Source organism: Rhipicephalus microplus, chromosome 9 (assembly GCF_043290135.1).
Source record: "Rhipicephalus microplus isolate Deutch F79 chromosome 9, USDA_Rmic, whole genome shotgun sequence".
In the NCBI taxonomy this organism is placed as follows: Eukaryota; Metazoa; Arthropoda; class Arachnida; order Ixodida; family Ixodidae; genus Rhipicephalus; species Rhipicephalus microplus.
The window spans coordinates 452,329-474,099 of NC_134708.1; the positions used below are offsets into that span (position 1 = coordinate 452,329).

General features: G+C 45.0%; 1 protein-coding gene across 10 annotated transcripts in view; it reads right to left on the minus strand.

Moving 5' to 3' along the window:
• Positions 1 to 21,771, minus strand: part of Tdg (Thymine DNA glycosylase) — a 300,029-nt gene that overhangs the window by 123,153 nt on the left and 155,105 nt on the right. For 8 of the 10 annotated variants that reach the window (XM_075872932.1, XM_075872933.1, XM_037415285.2 and 5 more), the window contains 4 exons: positions 21,357 to 21,489; positions 9,334 to 9,416; positions 5,684 to 5,760; positions 2,251 to 2,415 (listed from right to left, as the gene is read on the minus strand). In XM_075872932.1, the coding sequence (XP_075729047.1) occupies positions 2,251 to 2,415; positions 5,684 to 5,760; positions 9,334 to 9,416; positions 21,357 to 21,489 (458 nt within the window). The remainder of the gene's footprint in view (positions 1 to 2,250; positions 2,416 to 5,683; positions 5,761 to 9,333; positions 9,417 to 21,356; positions 21,490 to 21,771) is intronic. The other 2 variants (XM_075872934.1, XM_075872931.1) reach the window with 1 other exon arrangement.

Sequence of the window (21,771 nt, forward strand, 5' to 3'; positions counted from 1 at the left end):
AGACGAAGCAGAATAAGAACAGCCGGCCTGCAGCAAAGGCGTTGTGTCTTATTTCTCTCGTCGTTACAATATATATATATATATATATATAAAAGGGAAAGAAGTGTATACCTAAGGGCTCGTTTTTCCGGGTTTCGACACAATATTAATGAGATCTAACAAACAATAATGCCAAGGAATGTATAGGGGAAGTTATTAGAACTAATGTAAAGTAAATAAGAAGAAAGAAAAGTGTGTGAAAAAATAACTTGCAGTGAGCAGGAATAGAACATACGAGCTCCGAATAACGCGTTCGATGCTCTACCACTGAGCTATCACGACGGCTTTTCCCCCAGCCACTTTATTGGGTTTTATATATGAATTTTAAACGTGGGAGTGTCAGTCAGCACCACTTGTAACCATGGGGGCGAGTGTGGTACACTCTTTTTACGAGCCTGTATGGCATCACGTAGCACGTGAACTTATTACGAGCTGGCAGCTGACCAATAGTCCCTCGTATAGAACCTAACGGCACCAAGTCTGCCAGTACGAGACCCTCATTAATGAATAAGGGAAAGAAGTGTACACCTAAAGGCTCGTTTTTCCGTGTTTTGACACAATAATAATGAGATCTAACAGACAATAATGCCAAGGAATGTATAGAGGAAGTTATTAGAACAAATGTAAAGTAAATAAGAAGAAAGAAAAGTGGGTGAAAAAATAACTTGCCGTACTGACCTAACTCAGGCGATCTTGGCAAACAGCCAGACAAGCCACCGCCGGACGACAGCATACCACCCACAGACAAACAGCCTTACCGAGCGGCTAAACAAGACCATTGCCAACATGCTGACCATGTAGGTCGACGTTGAACACAAGATGTGGGACGCCATCCTTCTGTACATGACCTTCCCATAAAACACGGCAGTGCAGGAGACAACGCAGATGTCTCCATACAAGTTGGTCTATGGAAGGAGCCTGGCAACGACGCTCGACGCCCTGCTCTCAAGCGTCGCTGATGAAGAAAGCCTCGACATCACCATCTACCTTCAGTGCGCTTAAGAAGCTCATCAACTTGCCCGCCTGCGCATCAAGAATCAGCAGACGACCGACAGGTGCCGTTACAATGTTCGACAAACTTCGTGCAATACCAGCCCGGAGAACGCGTTTGGTTGTGGACGCCGATACGCCGACGTAGATTGACTAAAAAACTTCTGAGACGGTACTTTGGACCGTACAGGGTAGTTAGATGTCTTGGCACACTCGACTACTAAGCTGTTCTCAACGGCATCAGGAACTCCCAACGGCGCCGTGCCCGACCTAATGTCGTCCATGTCATGTGCCTCAAACTGTTTCATGTGCATTAACAAACCTAAATATTTTATTATTTGTTGTTTCTCTATTATTGTGCTTTATTGTTTGTACTTATTTATTGTACTTTTTTTTATTGCATGCATCATTCTCCCATGTCCCGTTTTAAGCATCTGGATGATGCGTTTTTCAGAGAGGGGCGATGCCGCGTTCCTTCCTCAAGTTCTGTTATCGGCCCGTTACACTGTGCGAAATTCTCAGTGCAAACTGAGCCTGCAGTGCTTGAGAAGCTTCGGGGTCCTAGCAGATTATTTCATTGAGATCATGCCCACTTTGCGAACATTACAAATTATTCTGGAACCTACATGGCTGCTAGCGATAACACTAGAATATTCGACGACATGTGTATAAGTGCCGATGTGCTTCACCACTTGTAAGATAATCGACGGCTGACACTCGGTTCCCCTCTCTCTGTGCCAGTGTCTTGCTGTAATTTGACTTTCCTTTTGTGTGGACACAAGTTCATCCTAAATAAACAGTTTCATCTTCGACCTGTATATGCTCCCCTTGTCAACATCACGACCTTGTGACAATATTACATTGCCGGCCGCTGGAGAGCGCAGCTGTTGCGCTATTTTTTGCAGAATGCGGGTAAAAAGTGGCCAAATTAGAGCGACGAAACATAACATTCAATGAGAGGACACTGCAATACACTGCAACAACACATAGAATTCCATGAGAACACTGCGAATTTTTGAAACAACCAAGATGGGACTTGGCTTACTGTTGCCAGACTCTGCCCGAGCAATTTCACATAAGGTCTATTATGCTATTGCATTCTGCTCGTGATGTAGAAGCTCAAATGTCCTTTAGGTTTTTTTATATGATCTCAAAAATGACTATTTGCACACTCGTACTCATTTATAACTGTTGAAACTTTCACAAAGAAGTTGTTCCCACCTTGAGCTTAACATCTGGAAATGTAACCTCAGACGGGTGCAGCATGGGCAGATGCCCTCGCAGGTGGTCACGCAACTTCTTCAGTGCAACATAAAATGGCAGCTTGTCCACAGCTCTGGGCAATTGGGCACACCGGGCACTCGATGATGGCATCACAAACACAGACTGCGCAGGGACATCACAGTCACCAGCAGCAGCAAAGCAGACTTGCTTCTCGCATCACGCTTAGGTCTCTCAATGACAGGCATGGACTGCTTTTGAAATGGTCATCTCGAACGTCACCCAAGTATTTGATGTATTATAGGAAACTGCATGGCTGGCCTTTCTCAGCTAATAGCTTTTAATATATTTGATTTGGAGATATCTTTTTGAAAGTGCCAGGTGTAAGCATAAGCAAGCCAAGGAAGACAGGGGATATATTATTATCTGCTTTTAACTCAAGTGTGACAGTTATGACATAAGCTGAAAGAATTTAACCAGAACGTTAAAGCACCCTTTTCGCTGGTGGGATCCAAATCCACAAGCTAATATCTATGCTTTAGATGCTCTAACAATTGAGCTATAATGAAATACACTTTCCCATTAAGTTTTTTGGGCATTTCTGTACGTGCTATTCTTGGCAGTGCTAGCCAACACCATTGGTATTTATAAGGCAAGAGGACATCACATGGTGCATGATCTTTGCTGCACTAGGTGGCTGCTCACAAATAAACCCTCACACGCTACTCCTCAAGAAGGTATCATGATAGCCAAAAAGGCATTTTTTTTCATTTCATCATTGAAAAATAATGCATATACTAAAAAGCATAAGCCTGCATTGGAAAGCGCATAGGAGCTCTCAAAGACATTTAAAAATGACGCATGCCTGTCGATGCTTGCAAGGGCTTGTTTATACAATAGAAAAAAAAATCCTAGAGGAGACAAACGGAGAAATAACAGACAGGACAAGCCCTAATAACTGACTGTTTATTGCTTCAATGAAATATTAAGAAAAAAAGTGCAGAGTAACAAGTCACGTGACTTGTTACTCTACAGTTTGCACTGTTTTAACCTGTTACCATGTTTGACCAACAACCAACTAGCCCAGCGAAACACACTACCTTGTTCATATGTTGTCTCCCACCCTCGTTTATGCATGAATGTAGATTATTATAATAAATAATGCTAGATCCCTTAAATGTATTCATTTCCTACCATTTTCATAAATTTTGATTGCAAAGTTTTCTAGCAGTAATGCTTTTGTAGAGTAGTCATTGGTTTATGCTGAGAACTCTTTCCATGGGTTTTTAAACATTAAGTCAGGTGTTCCTCACAAACAGTTTTTCAAAAATTTTCTAAACATGATGTATTATTGCTAAAAAAATACTTGATTGAGCTATTTAGGAAGAAACAAATATTAATGCTTTCTTGCAACATTTGACATGAGAGGACAATATTTTTATTTTTCTTGTGATGTAGCAACTTGTTTTTTTAAGCTAAGGGTTAATGTCATGTGGAATTAGCATGCCACATCCCATGATCATGCTCTTTCATTGTTCATAAAAAAAGGTACATTTCATTCTACACACCAGTGTAAAATTTGGTAATAAAATACAAACTAATGAGCAAACATTCAGGGTCAAAATTGCACAGTGTCATGGCACAGTGGAATAACATTCTTCCTGAGCACGCATTGATTGATTTGTAGGGGTTAACTTCCCATAACCACCATATGGTTATGAGAGACGCCGTAGTGGAGGGCTCCGGAAATTTCGACCACCTGGGGTTCTTTAACGTGCACCCAGCTTTCCTGAGCATGCAGAATTCCATAATAAAGTAAAAAAAGTTCTTCAAATATAAAGTCAAAATCATGATGACCTATTTATCCTTCCATAAGGCATTGTGAATGAAAGGGAAATTTTAATGGTTCGTTTTTCCCTGTTAGAAACCATACGAATGAGAACTAACATAGAGTAATTGGCATATAAATGAGGAGAAATTAGGTGCCCCTATGCTCTTCTTGGCCTAAAAATGAAGGCAGAGCATAAAAAGACTGGGCACAAAAGACAAAAAGGAATGGACACTCATTACCAACCAGTCTTATTATGAAAGAATTGGGGGAAAATATACAGAGTGTATGTCACAAGCACATCTGCGCATGCATCACGAAGCTAATCATAAAAAAATCTACCGAATATTAGGGCAAATCAATTGAAATTCATGCTTCCGCAAACACACTGGCGTCTGGCTGACGGAAGCTATTGAAGGTGTTCTACATGCAAATGAAGGGTGCAGCTCGCAACAGCCAGTCGTCAGTGTGTTTGCGGAAGCATGAATTTCAATTGATTTGCCCTAATATTCGGTAGATTTTTTTTATGCTTAGCTCTGCATGCGCGGACGCACTTGTCAGGTGCGTTCTCTATGTTTCCCCTTATTCTTACCTAATGAGATCGGTTGGTAGTGAGTGTCCGTCCTGTCTCCTTGTGCCCCATCTTTTTACACTGTGGTTTCATTTTCTGACAATGCACCAACTCGCCCAGCAACGAATTCTATTAAGCTATTTTCTTGGCCTAACTTGCTGTTGGATTGTGTCGAGCAAACAAGAAATGAACCCCTTAGAAAATATTTCACTTGTTTTGTTCTTTCATAGCAACAACCTTGTCCTAGCGGAATCAACGCCTAGAGGTAGCACTACTGGTCAGCAGCCATGGAACACCCGAAGAAAACAGAGTTCCACACTCACTGCCTTTTTGTGTAAGAGTGGCACTGGCTCACACTACCAAGGATTACCAAGGAAAAATGTTTTGCAGTTTTTTTTATCCACTGATCCTTTTTGTTGACTGGTTACTTTCAGTGCCATGTTGTTTCCCTTTGCGATTCACACAAATGCGATTTTCGCAATCCCACTTAATTCATTGCTGTTATGATAAGCTTGGTTGCATTATTGTTGTATGTGTGTAATGATTGTATTATTGTATGCTGTGTGATGCTTGGCTTGATTGCCTTACTGCCTGTACCATTCCTGCTTGGGCTCCATGCCTGCAGTATCTTGTAAATAAATAAATAAAATAAATATATTACAAGCATACCCAACAAGCCGGATGGATAAGTGCATTCCATCACAGATCAGTCAGGAGCATCGATTTTTGCATAAATTCAAGGTTGTGCAACCACCACCGAGAAAAAGGGCACTTTTGTTGTTGTCCCCATTATTTTCTTTCAATCGATGTCATAAATATGACATGAAAGCTGAAAAACAACCAGTAATGTCCCGTCTGACAAAAACGCGACACCCATGCCCCTCTTTTCCTTTGCCAAACACTGTGCATCTGAAAACATACAGACCCAACAGAACCTCACAGCAGCTAGAGCTCGATATTGCCCCGTCTTCTGGCTTAAAACAAAGATGGCTTAACAAGAACAATGTGAACTGGTATAATAAGAATGGACATACCACATTGGTCCCTTCAATTGGCTCTGGCTGTCGCCCAAACACAAAATTCTTGTTCCCAGAAAAAATTTCATAGATGCCTGAAAGCAATCATAAATGGAATGTTGCTAAAAAAAGCTCGCTGCCATGGAATCTCCTAACAGTACACTACAGGAATATCTAGTGTCTATTGGAGCTGTAACGCATGGTGCTTCAGCCAGCATAGAAATGATGGGTAGTACACAGATCTGTCTAAGCTCTGTTATTTTAGATTAGTTGGGATTCGTGAGGTGTGCAGGTGCTTTGTCACAAAACAAATTTTAGCAAATGTTCACAAGTGCCACTTCACTACCTTAACCTTTCTAGGCTCACCAATTCAAATTGACTAAGGAAGTTCACAATGATCCCCAAAAAAAGTAGAAACAACAATAAACAAAGCGACAAGCATAAAGATTACGAAAATTCATGTCCCATCATTCCCATGGTGGCTGACCAATCGCAACACCAGAGTTCTCTCTAGTAAATATTGCAAGACGCTCTATGCCTGCTACCACTTTCCTATAACATGTATAAACAGGAGGGCGTCTAGCCAATAGCATAAAACTATGAATCAGACAAATAATAAAATGAAGCAAGTATTGCAATCGCCCTGCTTTTCTAAATGCTTTGAGATTGTTCAGGTAAGAATGAATACAAGGTCTGGGTCACTGATCTTGATTACGATGAACTTTGCTTATGACGGAGGCTTTGAATCAAGACCAACAATTGAGAGGTTAGCTTGGTTAGAAAAAAATAGTTTGCCTGAAATAAGTATGTCAATTCTGGCTTCACAATTTCTGAATTTTGAGCACACCAAGCAAAAAACGGTAGACTTCTCGAGTTCAGTATTTATCCTCAATAGAAAACAAATTATTATAATTAATATTTTATTTCCCTCTCGTATGAACGAAATTTGAAAGTTCACCATTTATCCTCAATACCAAACAGATTAATATAATTAATATTTTATTTCCCTCTCTTTTGAAAGAAAAAGAAAAACAGCACACAGCTGCCATGGATAACCTTCATATTTTATTTCATTAGTATGTGAAAGGCTCTAGCAGATGGTAAAAAACAGTGAAAAACATACATGTATTTCTTCAGAATGCATCGAAAGAAACAAACGCATGGCCATGATCCCTTACATTCATAGAATGGTGTGCAAACTCAACAATGTGGGGCACCGGTTCGGTGTGAGTGCTGTTTTCTTTGCACTCAACAAATTAAACTGTATGTGTGCCAAAGAGCAGAGGAGGGCACAGAGTGCGTCTAAAGACAGGAGATGTTCCCAAAGACATGCAACACAGTTTGTAAAGTGTAAAACAGGAATAGTATATGACATACCCCTGTCTTGTGGTCGCATGTACATTGGCCAGACGGGCCAATGTTTGAATGTACGCCTCAGGGAACATAAAAGCTCCTTCAAGAGTACCCCATGTTCCCATTTAGCGTTGCATTGCGATTTGTGCAAATGCCAACAGCTGTTTGAAAAAACAAGAGTTCTTTTCCGTCAGAGTCTTCAAATTTCGCCTGGAATTTCTGAAGTGTATCACATTTCCAGGAAGGCAGATCAGTGTATCAGCCAATCATCATTATCAATACATGATTGTGAGTTTAACTACATAGATAATTGATGGACAAGTGCCTCGATTAAACACTTTGCATGCTGCTTGTACTGTTGTCATAATGTTTTTGACATGCACACCAAGATGTATGAATGTGTCTACTGAATGTGAGAATTATCCAATTGTTAGTGAGCGCTTTTGCTGTGCAATTCCTTCTCTGTCTTGCGTGTTCCACGCTCCCAGTTCGCTGAACGACCAGGCATATAGCAAGTCACCCATATTACCTGCAATTATAAAATTTATCGCCATAGGCAAGTTAAACTGAGTGTAATAAAATAGCGGATAATGATAATGGTATTTGTGCTTTAAAGGTATGTTTTGTAGCCAGCCAATGCACTGTTATGCTTCAAGATTGTGCCAAAATATACCTGGTTTACCGTCATGCTCAATCATTTATTTAGTATGCAAGTGTTTCGAGCTGATAGAACTACAAAATATTTTTCATTTTAAAACTTCATAGCTCAATACCAAGGACAGGACAGGGAAGACAGGGAGGAACAGGAAATAATTTGACGTTTGATCTGCCTGTGCATCGCAAGACCTTTGCGTGTTAATCAGTGCTGTCTACCATTCGTATTCTGGGTGGAAGTGTAAATGCGCTGGTGAGAGAACTAATGGAGGCTTACCACATTAAAGAGAGAAGGTAATTGTATAAGCGACACTTCAGTTGTATTGTGCAGTAAAAAGAAATGATTTTAAAAACTTAGTTATGACACCAAATATACGTTGCTCTGGCGATTCTGATTAGCATTGTAGAATGTGATGTGCATTGTGCCTACATGCGCTACTTGGCTGTGTATATATTAAGGGAGACTTCTGAATGAAGCTTGGTTGCAAGCTAGCACTCTTTCCAGTATTTCTGTGTTCCTTCCTGTCCTTGTGAATTTCGCACTACCAAACTTTAAGATTATAAACCAAGCAGCCCAGCAACACATTCTTTTTAAATATTTTTCATTGTTGGGAAAGTTGTAATAGTACTAATTCTTGCCACCACATCTGTCCCTTCATCTTTTTTTTTATGATATTAGTTAGCCTGTTCTTTTTGATATGACGTTAGCATCCCTTTAAATGTATGTAATGCCTCAGAAAATTTTGCACATATAGTATATTGAATTTGACAAAGTACCAAAGTGTGTTTCTATCATGTGCAGCATTTGAGGTACTTGGACCAACACCTCCCCTGTTTTATCAATGCCAGCCAGATATACCGGATCCAGCTGTTCACCACCCTCTCCTCTAGCCCTTTTCTGCTCTCTACCATCGCCTAGCCTTTGCGGGTGCTTTGCGGTAATTGGCGTGAGAGCCCCTCATGCAGTGCCTCATGATGGAAATCATATGAAGTAATTTCTTGCTCAGTTGTGTACAGATCTGTGGGGCGGCGTCTTGCATTTCTCGTGTTCACAATATAGGCAGTCACGCTGGCTCTGTGAAAGATACGATGTTTTGAGATAGCGTGTCGCCGTTTGTGGCACTATGCGAACAACCAATGGGGAAACCTCACTGCAACGCTTCTGCATGTGCTGATCTGTGACATGGTGGTGGCACTGCTTCAAATCATAAAGCAGCAGCACAAAGAAAAAAATCTGACAGACGTATAATATTGGAGTGAAAAATACACTATCGCATCTACCGGGGAAAGCGCTCGGAAGCACTTGTGACACAAGCAGCGCTACCCACCATGTAGTGTCGCATCACGGTCACTTTCTGAACTAAGGTGAAATAATGGCACCCATTGAGAAGCGCCCGTTTGCACTAGCATCGAAACATAAAAGAGGTGTTGCTTGGACAAACATTGTCTCCCTCCTGCCCACTTCTGCTTTTAGCAAAGTCAGCACGAACCTTGTCCATAAAATAAATGAAGAAAAGCCATGGCTGCAACTCAAAATACAACTCGTATGCAAAGTCTCCTGGGTGTTTTGAAATGCGTTCTACAGCTTTTCTTCACTCACGCAGCTTCTGAAAAAGAAAAATTAGTGCACAAGAATACGTACTTTCGGAATAGTAGCTCACCTTTGCCATTGAATACTGCTATGCGTGGTTGAAATATTTTCAGCTTGTCAAGGAGTATTTCGGCACCCTCCTTAATTTCTTTCCTGCCAAGAAAGAAAACAATGTGGGTTTACAAACACACACACGCACACATGCACATACACACACACACTTGACAACAAATAAATGAACTCAATTTCTCAGCACTAGCTTTATGAGTTTTTAAATTTAGACTTCCCACTGTTAGGTACAATACACTAAAGATGATTGATTGATTGATTGATATGTGGGGTTTAGCGTCCCAAAACCATCACAGGATTATGAGAGATGCCATAGTGGAAGACTCCGAAAATTTCAACCACCTGGGGTTCCTTAAAGTGCACCCAAATCTGAGCACACGGGCCTACAACATTTTTGCCTCCATCAGAAATGCAGCCGCCACAGCTGGGATTTGATCCCGCGACCTGCGGGCCAGCAGCCGAGTACCTTAGTCACTAGACCACTGCGGCGGGGCAATAAAATACACTGAAGAGCTTAATGTTCCTTTGAATATAGATCAAAACACACCCAAGCAAAACACACACAAAAAACACACCCACCGAAGAGAAGCAGACATGAACACACTATCCTGGGTGTGTTTTTATGCTGTTATTCTCTTTCTCTACAATGAACCAACTCAGCCAAAAAGAAGTTTTGATGAAGTTCCTTCAAACATAATCAGTGTTATGCAAAAAGGCTAAAAAAACTAGCAAATTTATCTTTAGTAACATGCAACTTATTTGCTAGCTGCACTGCTGCACAATGAGTTTTACTTTGAGGTAAACTATAACGTCAAATACATGTGAAATGCATTTCGTTTTGTGAACAATTTTTTAACCAATTTGACAGCTGTGTTAAAAATAACAGCCAAATCCTTCGCCACAGGAAGCTGAATTTTTTTGAGAGATTAGAGACTTAAAACAAGAATTAAGCATTAAGTTTACCAATGTATAACATGGTAAAAAAAAAGACATATATATTTCAGCTTTATAGGCTACATATTGTAACGAGACTTCAGAAGTGCAGGGGTATTTTAATTAACCACAGTGTAGCCAGCTGTCGAAAAGCATGTCCGTCATGGCTGGAATAAGGAGATGGGTTGCCAGGATATCAAATTAATGTTGAACGACATATTCAATGTCAAGTACATGCAGTGCCATATAATGTAACATAACTTTCCTTGAGTGAAATGAATCTAATGTACAAAGTCGCACACTGAGCTAACCAACTAGTTAAATTGGTGGCATAAAAATACCCGGATTGTACAGTGTGTCCTAAATTTAACTAGCCGAAGCTCTGGCACTAAAATCGTTTAGCCATGGGAATGGTGGGCAGTACATGGATTTGCCTAGTCTTCATTTTTGCTTGCATGCTTCGAAAACACTTGTGGCTTTGTTTATCACCATATTTTTGTTTTGTTAAAAAGAGACAACAAGAGTGGATTATTGTGAACTTTGTAAACCAATTTGAACTGGTGAGCCTGAAAAGGTCAAGGCGGTGAAGCATAACTGTTGAGCCTGTGCTGAACTTCGTCTGGTGGCAAAGCGAATTTAGGCCACATGGAGCCATACGAAGCCAAAAGAACAAAGATTATACAAATCCGGGTACTATGCAAGATTCACATGCTGGCTCAAGTGCCGCACATTGCAATTCTCATAGGCACTAGCGCCAAAGTTCCCTCCAGTGTACTTACAGCAAACACTATACATGATTCAGCTGACGCTTTGTCTATTGCTCTGAATTTGCTGCACTATACAGGAACCGCAATGCTTCAGCCATAAAAAAGCTCTTCTTTGCACCTGAATACCACAGGCCTGTGGCATTGTAGACACTGACAAACGTTAAAATGTATACACCGAGGATGCCACAAAAATGTTGGATATTTATATGTACTCAGTACAGCGAAAATTTACGAGACATGAAATGTTAAATAAAGCTAAATTTCCGCCTTGTCTGTAAATGTAATTTCAAAATAAATGTTCCATACGGCACTTGGCAATTCGACCTATAGTCTCCTGCAAGATTATAAGCATTAGGCACTGATTTAGCAGAAATTTGCATTTCTTGTGAATTCAACGTCCTACAAACTTTTGCTGTTTATAACACGTACATGTGCAGTAGTATGCTCTACTTATGCCCTCTTCTAATGATTGCTATGCTTGAACAAATCGTGAAAAGCGGTCATTTAATAGTGTTAGAGTTTTGGTGATGAACAGTCAATACTTATTGTCACAGTTGTTGAAATGATGTTTATAAAATGCCCCAGGAAATAAAAAATTGCAACATTAGGAAAAAAAAAGGCCAATGGTGGTAGGTGAAGACTGGCAATTGACCAGCGATCTAAAAAACTGGCCAGGCTGGTCTAAAACTGGACAGTTGACAACCCTATGCAGAGCTCACATAAAAACTCGGTCAATATATTGTGCAAGTATCGTGATCTAGAAATAGTGCACGTACTAGGAATGCATCTGGACATCTCTAGGTTTGCAAGACCAGGAAGTTTAAAAGTGAGAATGAAACATCACATTTACATTGTTGAGGAAGGAGAGGCAAGACGGCGGCGATCAGCTCGTGCTGAGGTCGCAGCTTTTATTTGGGACACAGGCGTAGGCGCAGTCGCCAATGCTGCGTCCAGCCAGGCCAGGAGCTCAGCCATTCTGCCCTCGTGGCTCGTGCATCACAAGTCATGTGGCAGTCTTCTTCTTTAGTGCGGCAGCTGGGCAAGACTGACGCGATGCTACATGAGCTCCCCGCCTAGCCTTTGCGCAATTTCATACACGCACAAAAGAAAAATCAAGAGGGGTGGACACTATGTACATGAGCAGCAGTCCATGGTTTGTCCGTGGGAAAGTCCGAGTTGTTACCGTGAAAAACGTTGGGTAGCTGAAAGTTCTGGTGGGTGACACTGGGAGCCGCGGAGAGGGTGAGGTGCACGCCGAACAGATGATGTAGGAAGCAGTGATGCAACCTATCTAGGACTTTGTGGCCATGGGCGTCAGTGACACTATCGGTCGCCAGTCAGATAACTCCTCAGTAGGGATGGTTCGGAGTGCAGTGATAACTTGAGAGGGCACGTGTTGCAAGTGTTGTATGGTTGTTGTACGCACGAGCGTCGTTGAGAAATGGATGCTGTCTGCATGAGGTGCGGGCATGGGCATGCTGGTCGATGGTCCCTGAAACTGCATGCCGGAAGAAAGGCTCTGCAATGCACGCTGCGGTTTTCGACGAGATGCAGACGTGGCAGCGGGAGATGCATAGAACAGCGACGGGCTGATGGCACGAGCGCAAGGTGTACAAGGATGGCAGAAACGCTGGCACATATGGCAGGAACTCTGGCATGTACTGAAAAAAAAAAGGCCCCGGACTTGAGCAGCACTGATCAGAACCGCTGCGTCGTCGAATGTCTTGTGGAAAGTGCTCATTGGTTTCAAGCTTTTCAGCGCTGTCCTCAGAGATTGTCGGCAGCAAGTCAAAATCCGCAAGAGACTTGGGCTGTACCAGACCACGGCACACCATGTATGCGGCTGCGTTGCCACCCATGGCCGTCGCCACAAGAGATCTTGGGTGCGGAACGGAGTGCTGGCCATATGCTCGCGTAGCAGGCGAGTCACAATCGGATAACTTGGATATGGGCATAACTGGAACGTCGTCCACAGCCGTTGCCATGCTGGCGGAAGCTTTGCTGCTGGCGTGGAAGAGGGCAGCTGGTTCAGTTACGGTGCCGCACGTGGTGTCAGCGAACAGGTGACAGGTTGCGCCGGCTTGGGTGTCGCACACTGCGTGAATAGGCGCTGAAGTCGTCTTGTTCACCGGCGTGTCCACAGGCACCGACCGGTCAACCAAAGGCCGATTTTCGAGCAGCGTACGCTGTGATATGTCCTTGGAGTCCTTTGTCATAGGACGGTCGCCTACCTCGTGGTTGTGGACAGTGCTGGACGAGATGCGGTTGAGGAAAACCGTGAGAAAGGCTTGATCAGCGTTGATGAAAAAGCACCATCTGTGTGGTCGGTCTCGTGTCAGAGGCGGTGTTCAGTGCCGCGAAACCGAAGGATGACATTCCATAGACCGTCATATGGGCGAGAGCACCAAGAGAAATAGGCGAGGTGCCATATGAGGTCAAGTGAAAGCTCCAAGGCATCCTCGAACTCTTGGACCCTTGACTCGATGTCGGAGGTGCGGAACGGTGGTAGAGGCTGTAGTGTACACGTAACCTGAAAGATTACGCGTACTAGCGTGGGTCCGGTCTTAGCCAGCCGCAGGGCACGTGTTAACCGTCCCCATGGCGAGAACACAGTACTGCTCAAGGTCGCAACACTTCATTGCCTGCAGCAACACCGAAACGCAGTAGAAAGCCTGTTGCAAAGACGCGGCGGGAAAGCAGATGGGCTTATCCACACCCCGAGCAAGAAGTACTACACAGGGTGCAGTGAGCACGTCTCCGTGGTAAAAGTGATTTCTTTTATTTATAACATACTGCAGACCAGAATTCGGTCCTTGCAAGAAGGGCACTCATAGTAAACTCAAAAAGAAATACAATACCAAAATATCAATACAGCGAGTACAGTGAGTGCAGTGATTCACCGAGACACTGGCACAAAGGCCCAATTGCTCGAGCTAGGGCAAAGGCGCTCGCATTGGCTTCGGAGAGATACAGGTCGGCGCAGTTTGACCACGCACTAGGACACTGTACCACCCTTCGCCGCGGGCGCAAGGCGCCGCGGGCGCAAGGCGCTGTTGGCGAAGTTTGAACGAGCCACAAACGAAGGAAGCTGACGGACGAAAAAGAAAAGCATGCTTACCACCATGTCGTTGCCGGAGAGGTCTCTCTCACTCCCAATGCGCGCGCATGAAACCTCTCGGAGAGACTTTGCGCGTGGGGCCACAGTCGGCATCCGCTACCGTGTGAGAGGGGTTAAACGTCACCATCACTCACCCCAGCGCGCCACACCATGGAGGAGGGTGGTCCTGACGGGACATGAAGATGGAGAAAGAGGCGGCAAAGCCAGCGCAAAGGCAGCAGGATAGCCTTGATTCCCACAACACCCTCTCCTAAATTTGCCCTTTACCGGTCTGCTAAGGCAGCTGGACGTCGCCCACGCAGCTAAAATGACACTGCTATGAGCGACAGCTAACCTCAGTCCAGCCCTGTAACTGCTGCTAAAAAAATGATGGCAAAGGAGAAAAAAACATTGATAAAATAAACACATGACACCATAAGATGTTTGCAAAAGGGAGCACAGAAAAGTAGGACTAGTGCTCGTTGTGCTGAAACGGGATAGCGTCATTCGTGCGGAGGGGGCAGCAGAGCGTGACAATGTCCGCGTGTGAGGTCAGAGGCACGGAAGGGGGCTCTCTGATGGCTCATTGCTGCTCTTGATTAGTCGCGAGTTTGACGAACGCCGCTTCAGTGGTGGTTTGAAGGGCCCGAATTTCTCGATGGAGATGGGGAAACCTCGCTGGGAAGCCTGGCCTCTCCGGGGATCAGGGAGGCCGAACTGGAATTGGCTGCGAGACGCCCTGGCGTTGGCCGGCAGCATATAGCTGCTGTCAGCTGACCTCGCGCAGAAGCCAAAATGGAAGGGGCAGCATGGCTTCTCGGCGACAGCCGAGAGCAGAGCACAGCGACAGTATTTCAGTGCCCCCAGCACCTCTAGTGTCCACGTTGACAGGATGAAACCACGATGTGCACTCTTCACAGGCATGCACTGAAGCGTCACACACTACACACGCACAGAAGCACGCGCACACACACCGCCGCTGGCTACGCGAGCAAAGCGTCCTTTGTCCCTCTCTCTACGCATAAGCACCAATACTCAAGGTCACAACTCCCTTGGCCGATAGACGAAATAAACATGGAAGAAAAAGTAACACAGAGCAATAATGACACTCAATGTATGGCCAAAATAACTTTAAAAACATCAAATACAAATGAACACTTAATATTAGACAAAAGAAACATAACATAAAAATGGCAGATCCCACGTACAGTGGGAATCGATAATATGCGAAGCCGTAATGAGAAAGGTTGATGGTCACTTCAAAATCAGCACAATGCTACGAGGTGGAGGTAAATAATTCTGTACATGACTTACATGTAATTATTATCATGCATGTTTGGATGTGTCATTTACTTTTGTCATCTATTCACGTCACGTAATACCAAATTTTGTATATGTGGAGCTAGCGAAATGGCCGCGAGCACGCTATGGGTGTGGTATGTTGTCATGTTCTTACATGACACGCTTTTCAGGATTATCATGTTTGCACAAGTCATGTACTTTCGTCATCCATTGACGTCACGTAACACCGAATTTCGTATATGTGGAGCTAGCAAAACGGCTGCGAGCGCTTCATGAAGGGCCCAATGTACTCCAATGTAGCATCGACGCGCGCGCACGCTGGGCACAGCGATGCTACGTTTGCAAAACGCGAGCACTGTATAGTCTGACGCCAGGCGGGACCAGCGTCTGTCGGCGCAGCCCGACGGCAACCGGCAGGCAATGCGACAAGCTGCATTTGATGCCGATGCTTTACCCAGACAACACTGCGTCTCCCTCTTTCCATGACAGAGGGACGCCGGGACGAGACAAAATGAACGCCGCCGAGCACGCGACCGCATCACGTCGAAAAGTATTGGCGCCTTGACTGTTGCATGTAGTCATGTTCTCACATGACACGCACCTCATGATTATCATGTTTGCACATGTCACATACCTTCGTCATTCTTTGACGTCTCGTGATACAAAATTTCGCATATGTGAAGCTAGCGAAACGGCCGTGGGCGCATCATGGATGCGGCATTTATCCCCGTATTCAAAAACGCTCCTTCACTTAAACTTGACTTGAAACCACCTTCAATGTAGCGCGTTTGAAATGTGTCTGTGCATTGGTGCTGCCTTCGCACCGCCTAAAGACAGTATGTTTGAAGGAAGGAAGTATGTTTATTTACAGAAAGGCAGAGAGGTCGGCCCGAGCGGTAGTTAGTTTGAAATGTGTTTGTGCTGCATTGAAGTCGGTGGCAAGTCAAGTTAAAGTCAAGCAGTGTTTTTGAATACAGGGGTTAGTCAAGTTGTTACATGACATGCATGTTGTGATTATCATGTTTGGATGTGTCATTTACCTATGTCGTCCGTTCGCGTCACGTGCCAAGTTTGGTACATGTGAAGCTAGCGAAACGGTCATGAGTGCATCATGAGCATAGCATGTAGTCATGTTGTTACATGACACACATCTTATGTTTCTTATATTTGCACCAGTATCATACTTTCGTCATCCAATCACGCCCCGTAACACCAAATTTAGTATAAGTGAAGCTAGTGAAACGGCCAACAGTGCATCATGAACGTGGCATGTAGTCATGTTGTTACATGACACGCATCTCATGATTATCATGTTTCTACCAGTCACGTACCTTCGTCATCCATTCACGTACTGTGATACCAAATTTGCTATATGTGACGCTAGGGAAACGGCCGCGAGCGCATCGTGAGCGTGGCATGTAGTCATGTTGTTACATGACATGCATGTCATGATTTTGATGTTGTGGTCTGTCACTTGTGTTCGCCAAGCAATCATGTCAAACCATACCAGTTTTGCAACATGCCATGTGAACGAAACCACCGCAAGAGCTGCAGGATTATGAGATGTAAATCATGACATTCATGACACACATGTTATCATTTTCATGTTATGACTAGTCAAATATGTTCTTCAAGCAGTCATGTTATGCCATACCAAGTTTGGTATTGATACAACTATCGAAACGGCCAGGAGAGCTAAAAATGGCAGATCCCACGTACAGAGGGAATCGATGATATGCGAAGCATGTTTATTTGTCACTTTAAAATCAGCACAACGTTACGAGATGGAGGTAAATGATGCGTTCAACGCTTATGTGTCATGATCATCATGCTTGGATGTGTCGTTTACCTTCGTCATTTATTCACGTCACGTGATACCAAATTTAGTATATGTGGAACTAGCGAAACGCCTGCACGCACACTATGAGCGTGGTATGTTGTCATGTCTTTACATGACATGCCTGTCAGGACTATCATGTTTGCACCAGTCATATATTTCGTCATCCATTGACGTCACGTAACACCGAATTTGGTATATGTGGAGCCAGCAAAACGGCCACGAGCGCATCATGAAGGACACAATATACTTTGATGTAGCGTTGACGCGCGCGCACGCTGTGCACAGCGACGTTACGTTAGTGAAACGTGGCCACTCTACAGTCTGACGCCAAGCGCGACCAGCGTCCGTCGGCGCGACCCGACCGCAACCAGCTCGAAATGCAAAATGCTGCATTTCCCACCGATTCCGTAGAGTAACATTACTCTATGTCGATGCGTTACCCAGGCAACACTGCGTCTCCCTCTTTTCTTGACGGAGGGACGCCGGACGCGCTGAAACGCGCATGCATCAAAGAACGCAGTGCGGCACGCGCCTTCGAGTATATGGCAGGATCGGCACCAGGCGTGGCAACGCCGGCGGGACGAGACGAAATGAACGCCGGCGAGTATGCGCACTGCGTCATGTCGAAATGTACTGGCACCTTGACTGTGGCATGTAGTCATGTTCTCACATGACATGCATCTCATGATTATATAGTTTGCACCAGTAAAGTACCTTCGTCATCCATTGGCGTCACATAATACCAAATTTGGCATATGTGGAGCTGGTGAAACGGCCGCGACAGCATCATTAGTGTGGAATGTAATCATGCTTTTCATGACATGCATGTCGTGATTATCACGTTTGGATGTGTCATTTACCTATATCGTCCGTTCGCGTCGCGTAATACCGAGTTTGGTACATGTGAAGCAAGCGCATCATGAGCATAGCATGTAGTCATGCTGTTACATGACACGCATCTCATGTTTATCATATTTGCACCAGTGTTATACCTTCGCCATACATTCAAGTCCCATCATACCAAATGTGGTATAAGTGAAGCTAGCGAAACGGCCGCCAGTGCATCAGGAGCGTGGCATGTAGTCATGTTGTTACTTGACACGCATCTCATGATTATCATGTTTGCACCAGTCACATACCTTCGTCATCCATTAACGTACCGTAAAACCAAATTCGGTATATGTGACGCTAGCGAGACGGCTGCGAGCGCATCATGAGCGTGACATGTAGTCATGTTGTTACATGACAAGCATGTCATGATTTTCATGTTAGGATCTGGCGATTGTGTTCGCCATGCAATCATGTCATAGCATATCAGTTTTACAACATGCCAAAAAAACGGAACCACTGCAAGAGCTGCAGGACCATGAAATGTAAATCATGACATTCTTGACATACGTGACATGATTTTAATGTTATGACTAGTCAAATATGTTCTCCATACAGTCATGTTATGCCATACCAAGTTTGGTATCGATACCATAATCGAAACGGCTAGGAGAGCTAAATGTCGTAGGCGGCTAGATAGATACGCTCAAAGTCGCTGAAGTTCGTTAAGAAATGCTTCGCATTTAAAATACACACGAACACTTAAAAAAGAAACACTGGCAGCAAACTGGGTGGGGTCGACTTCTTTACGAGAAAAGGCCGTAAAGAAGCTAACCTATACCGAGGCTAGACAGTAAACTGAGGGCCTTTGGTTGCGAAGAAGTCCGCTGTCCGGCGCGAAATCACAAAGGTGACCACTTCCTCAGATTATACTGGTGCGGGGTCTGTATGCGGTCTGCCGCCCCGGGAGTGCCCCGTTGCTTACACGAAGTGCCGCAGGGCGCTGGCGCGAGCTCGTCAGACTGTGATACAAAAGGTTTCAGGTCTGCGATATGGGATCGGCCGAGTTTTCCCGAATGGGGATCTTTCAAGAGGTACGCTAGTGGAGTGCAAGCTCTATCTACTCGATACGGACCAAGCCACTTAGGAGTGAGCAAGGTTAAGAACCCCTTACTGGCATCGCTAAGAGCGTGGTTACGCTTCAGAACAAGATCGCCCACCTCAAAAACTAGGTCGCGATGCTTGCTGTCATATTGGGCCTTCCTGCTGAGCCCTGGCCGACGCCAAAACTTTGCCTTGCTTTGCAGAAAGCTCGATAAAGTCTGTCCCGAAGTGTCGACGCGTAAGCAGAGCAGTCTGCCGGTGCATCCTCGTCCTCGAGCTGACATTAAGTGATGCTGGTCACTGGATTTGCCAACTCCCTTCCAAAATTTAAAAAGGCGGGCGAGAAACCAGTTGAGCGACTCTCGGACGTCCGAATAGCGAACGCGAGCTCACTCAAATGGTCTGCTCAGTTCCTTTGACTTTCGGCAAAGGCCGTTAACATGGGTTTGAGCATACAATTGACGGGCTCCGTCAAATGGACTGGGGTTCGTAGGGTGAAGTGATGCAGTGATCAATTGCGAGGGAACGGCACGTGACAACAAACACCCAAGCGGTGAAATACGAAGCATTGTTCGTGATGAGCCTTTCCGGGAAGCCGAACCGGCAAAACATTTCCTGCAGCTTCTCAAGCACCGCTCGCGTTGTCACCTTCCAAAGAAGGAACAATTCCAATCATTTCGAAAAGTGATCAACGACTACCTTCAGGTGAATGAATCCCTGCTTACATCTGGGAAATGGTCCCATTAGATCGCAGGTGGCCACTTGCCACGAACGCTCACTCACAATAGATTTTATCAGACCGGACGGTTTGCCACCCCTCGATTTCACTGACAGACGCGCCAAGAATGGCAATAGCGAAAAATGTCACTCTTCATGCCGGGCCAGGTCACACCGCGGCTAAGTTTTGCAAAAACTTTAGAGCCACTCAGATGACCAGACATGGGTTCGTCATGAGATGATCGCAACAGTGCGACTCTCAGACTTTTGGGCATAACCACCTTAAACGGGTCGATGGACTCGTCTTCAGTGGCTATATACTTCAGCAGGAGCCCGTCATGGTCCAGCAAATATGAATCTGCCGGGGACTCAACGACACGCTGGTACGAGCTCCCTATTCGCGCCCGCTGCAGGGCAAGCAGTATCACGGTGCTCCGTCTTGCCGAGACAGCCGCTATCCGCGCCCGCTGCAGGCACGGCGCTCCATCTCTCTGAGACCGTCGCACATTTCGCGACAAAATGGATCACTTTGCTGGGCCTTCAGAAGCTCTTCTACACAGGGTGCCACAAGCACGTCTACGTGATGAAAGTGATTCACGGAGACACTGGGACCAAGGTTCGGTTGCTCGAGCAAGGGCAAAGGTGCTCGCATTGGCTTTGGAGAGATACGGGTCGGCGCAGTTTGAGCACGCACTAGGACACCGTACTGCTCACCACTCACCATAGCGCGGCAGACCATGAAGGGGGGGGGGTCATGTTGGGACATGAGAATGGAGAAAAAGGCGGCAAAGCCCGCGCAAAGGCGGCAGGCTAGCCTCGATGCCCACAAAGCGAGTCAAAGTGCAGCTGCAAGGCTTGAGCTGGCTGGAACATGTCCGCGAAGCTCAGTGGTTGCGGTGCAGCACCGGTTGTTTGTCCGTTGTTCTGTGGTCACCAATTGTTGAGGAAGGAGAGGCAAGACGGTGGCGATGAGCCCGTGATGAGGTCACAGCTTTTATTTGGGATGCAGGCATAGACGGAGTCGCCACTGCAGCCTCCAGCCAGGCCAGGCTCAGCCGTGCTGCCCTTGTGGCTCGCGCATCACGAGCCATGCGGTTCTCTTCTTCTTTAGTGCGGCAGCTGGCCAAGACTGGCATGACGCTACAACATCAACAACAATCTAAGGTTGTTAGATCAGTGTCATAAAAGCAACTGACTAGATTTACATTGCTGCAATCATGACAGAAAAGCATGTGCCTTTGCCTTTAAGCATGCCCATGCAATTCAACAGATGCAACGACTGACACATAATTTGCTGCTCTAGTTATGCTATTGCCCTGAAAAACAAACACTATTATGGTTTGCCTTTGCCATAGGTGGGCATTAGCTTCTGATGATTATGGACAGCACTTTCATGAAGTGTTTCACCAGATTTAAAGTCTTTGGGTTCTACTAACCTGGATAGGTCGGCACTGCTTCGCGTCGTGCGGGCGACGATGTTGGTAAAGCCAATTCCATAGTGGATGAGTTTGAAGTCATCTACAGCAGTCATTGGCTCAGGAATGAGGCCAGCCAAAAACAGGCACCGCCCTGCATGAAAAGATTCCCTCCATGAAAACACTTGCAAAATTATACACTCACGTAGAGGGCTTCCCAAACATCAGGCTACAGATATCAAGCATATCTGATGTAGCCACATTCAAGTTAGAGAAGTGGTGCAGAACCTTCAAGAGGCTATAATAATAATAAGGCCATAGAGATTTCCTTTGAGTTCCTCCTTACAGTGCTGCTCTGATAAGGGCAGTACCATAAGCAGCTGCATTGAACCAAAGACAACTTGAGGAAGCTGAGTGCCATCAGAGGCTGGTCGTT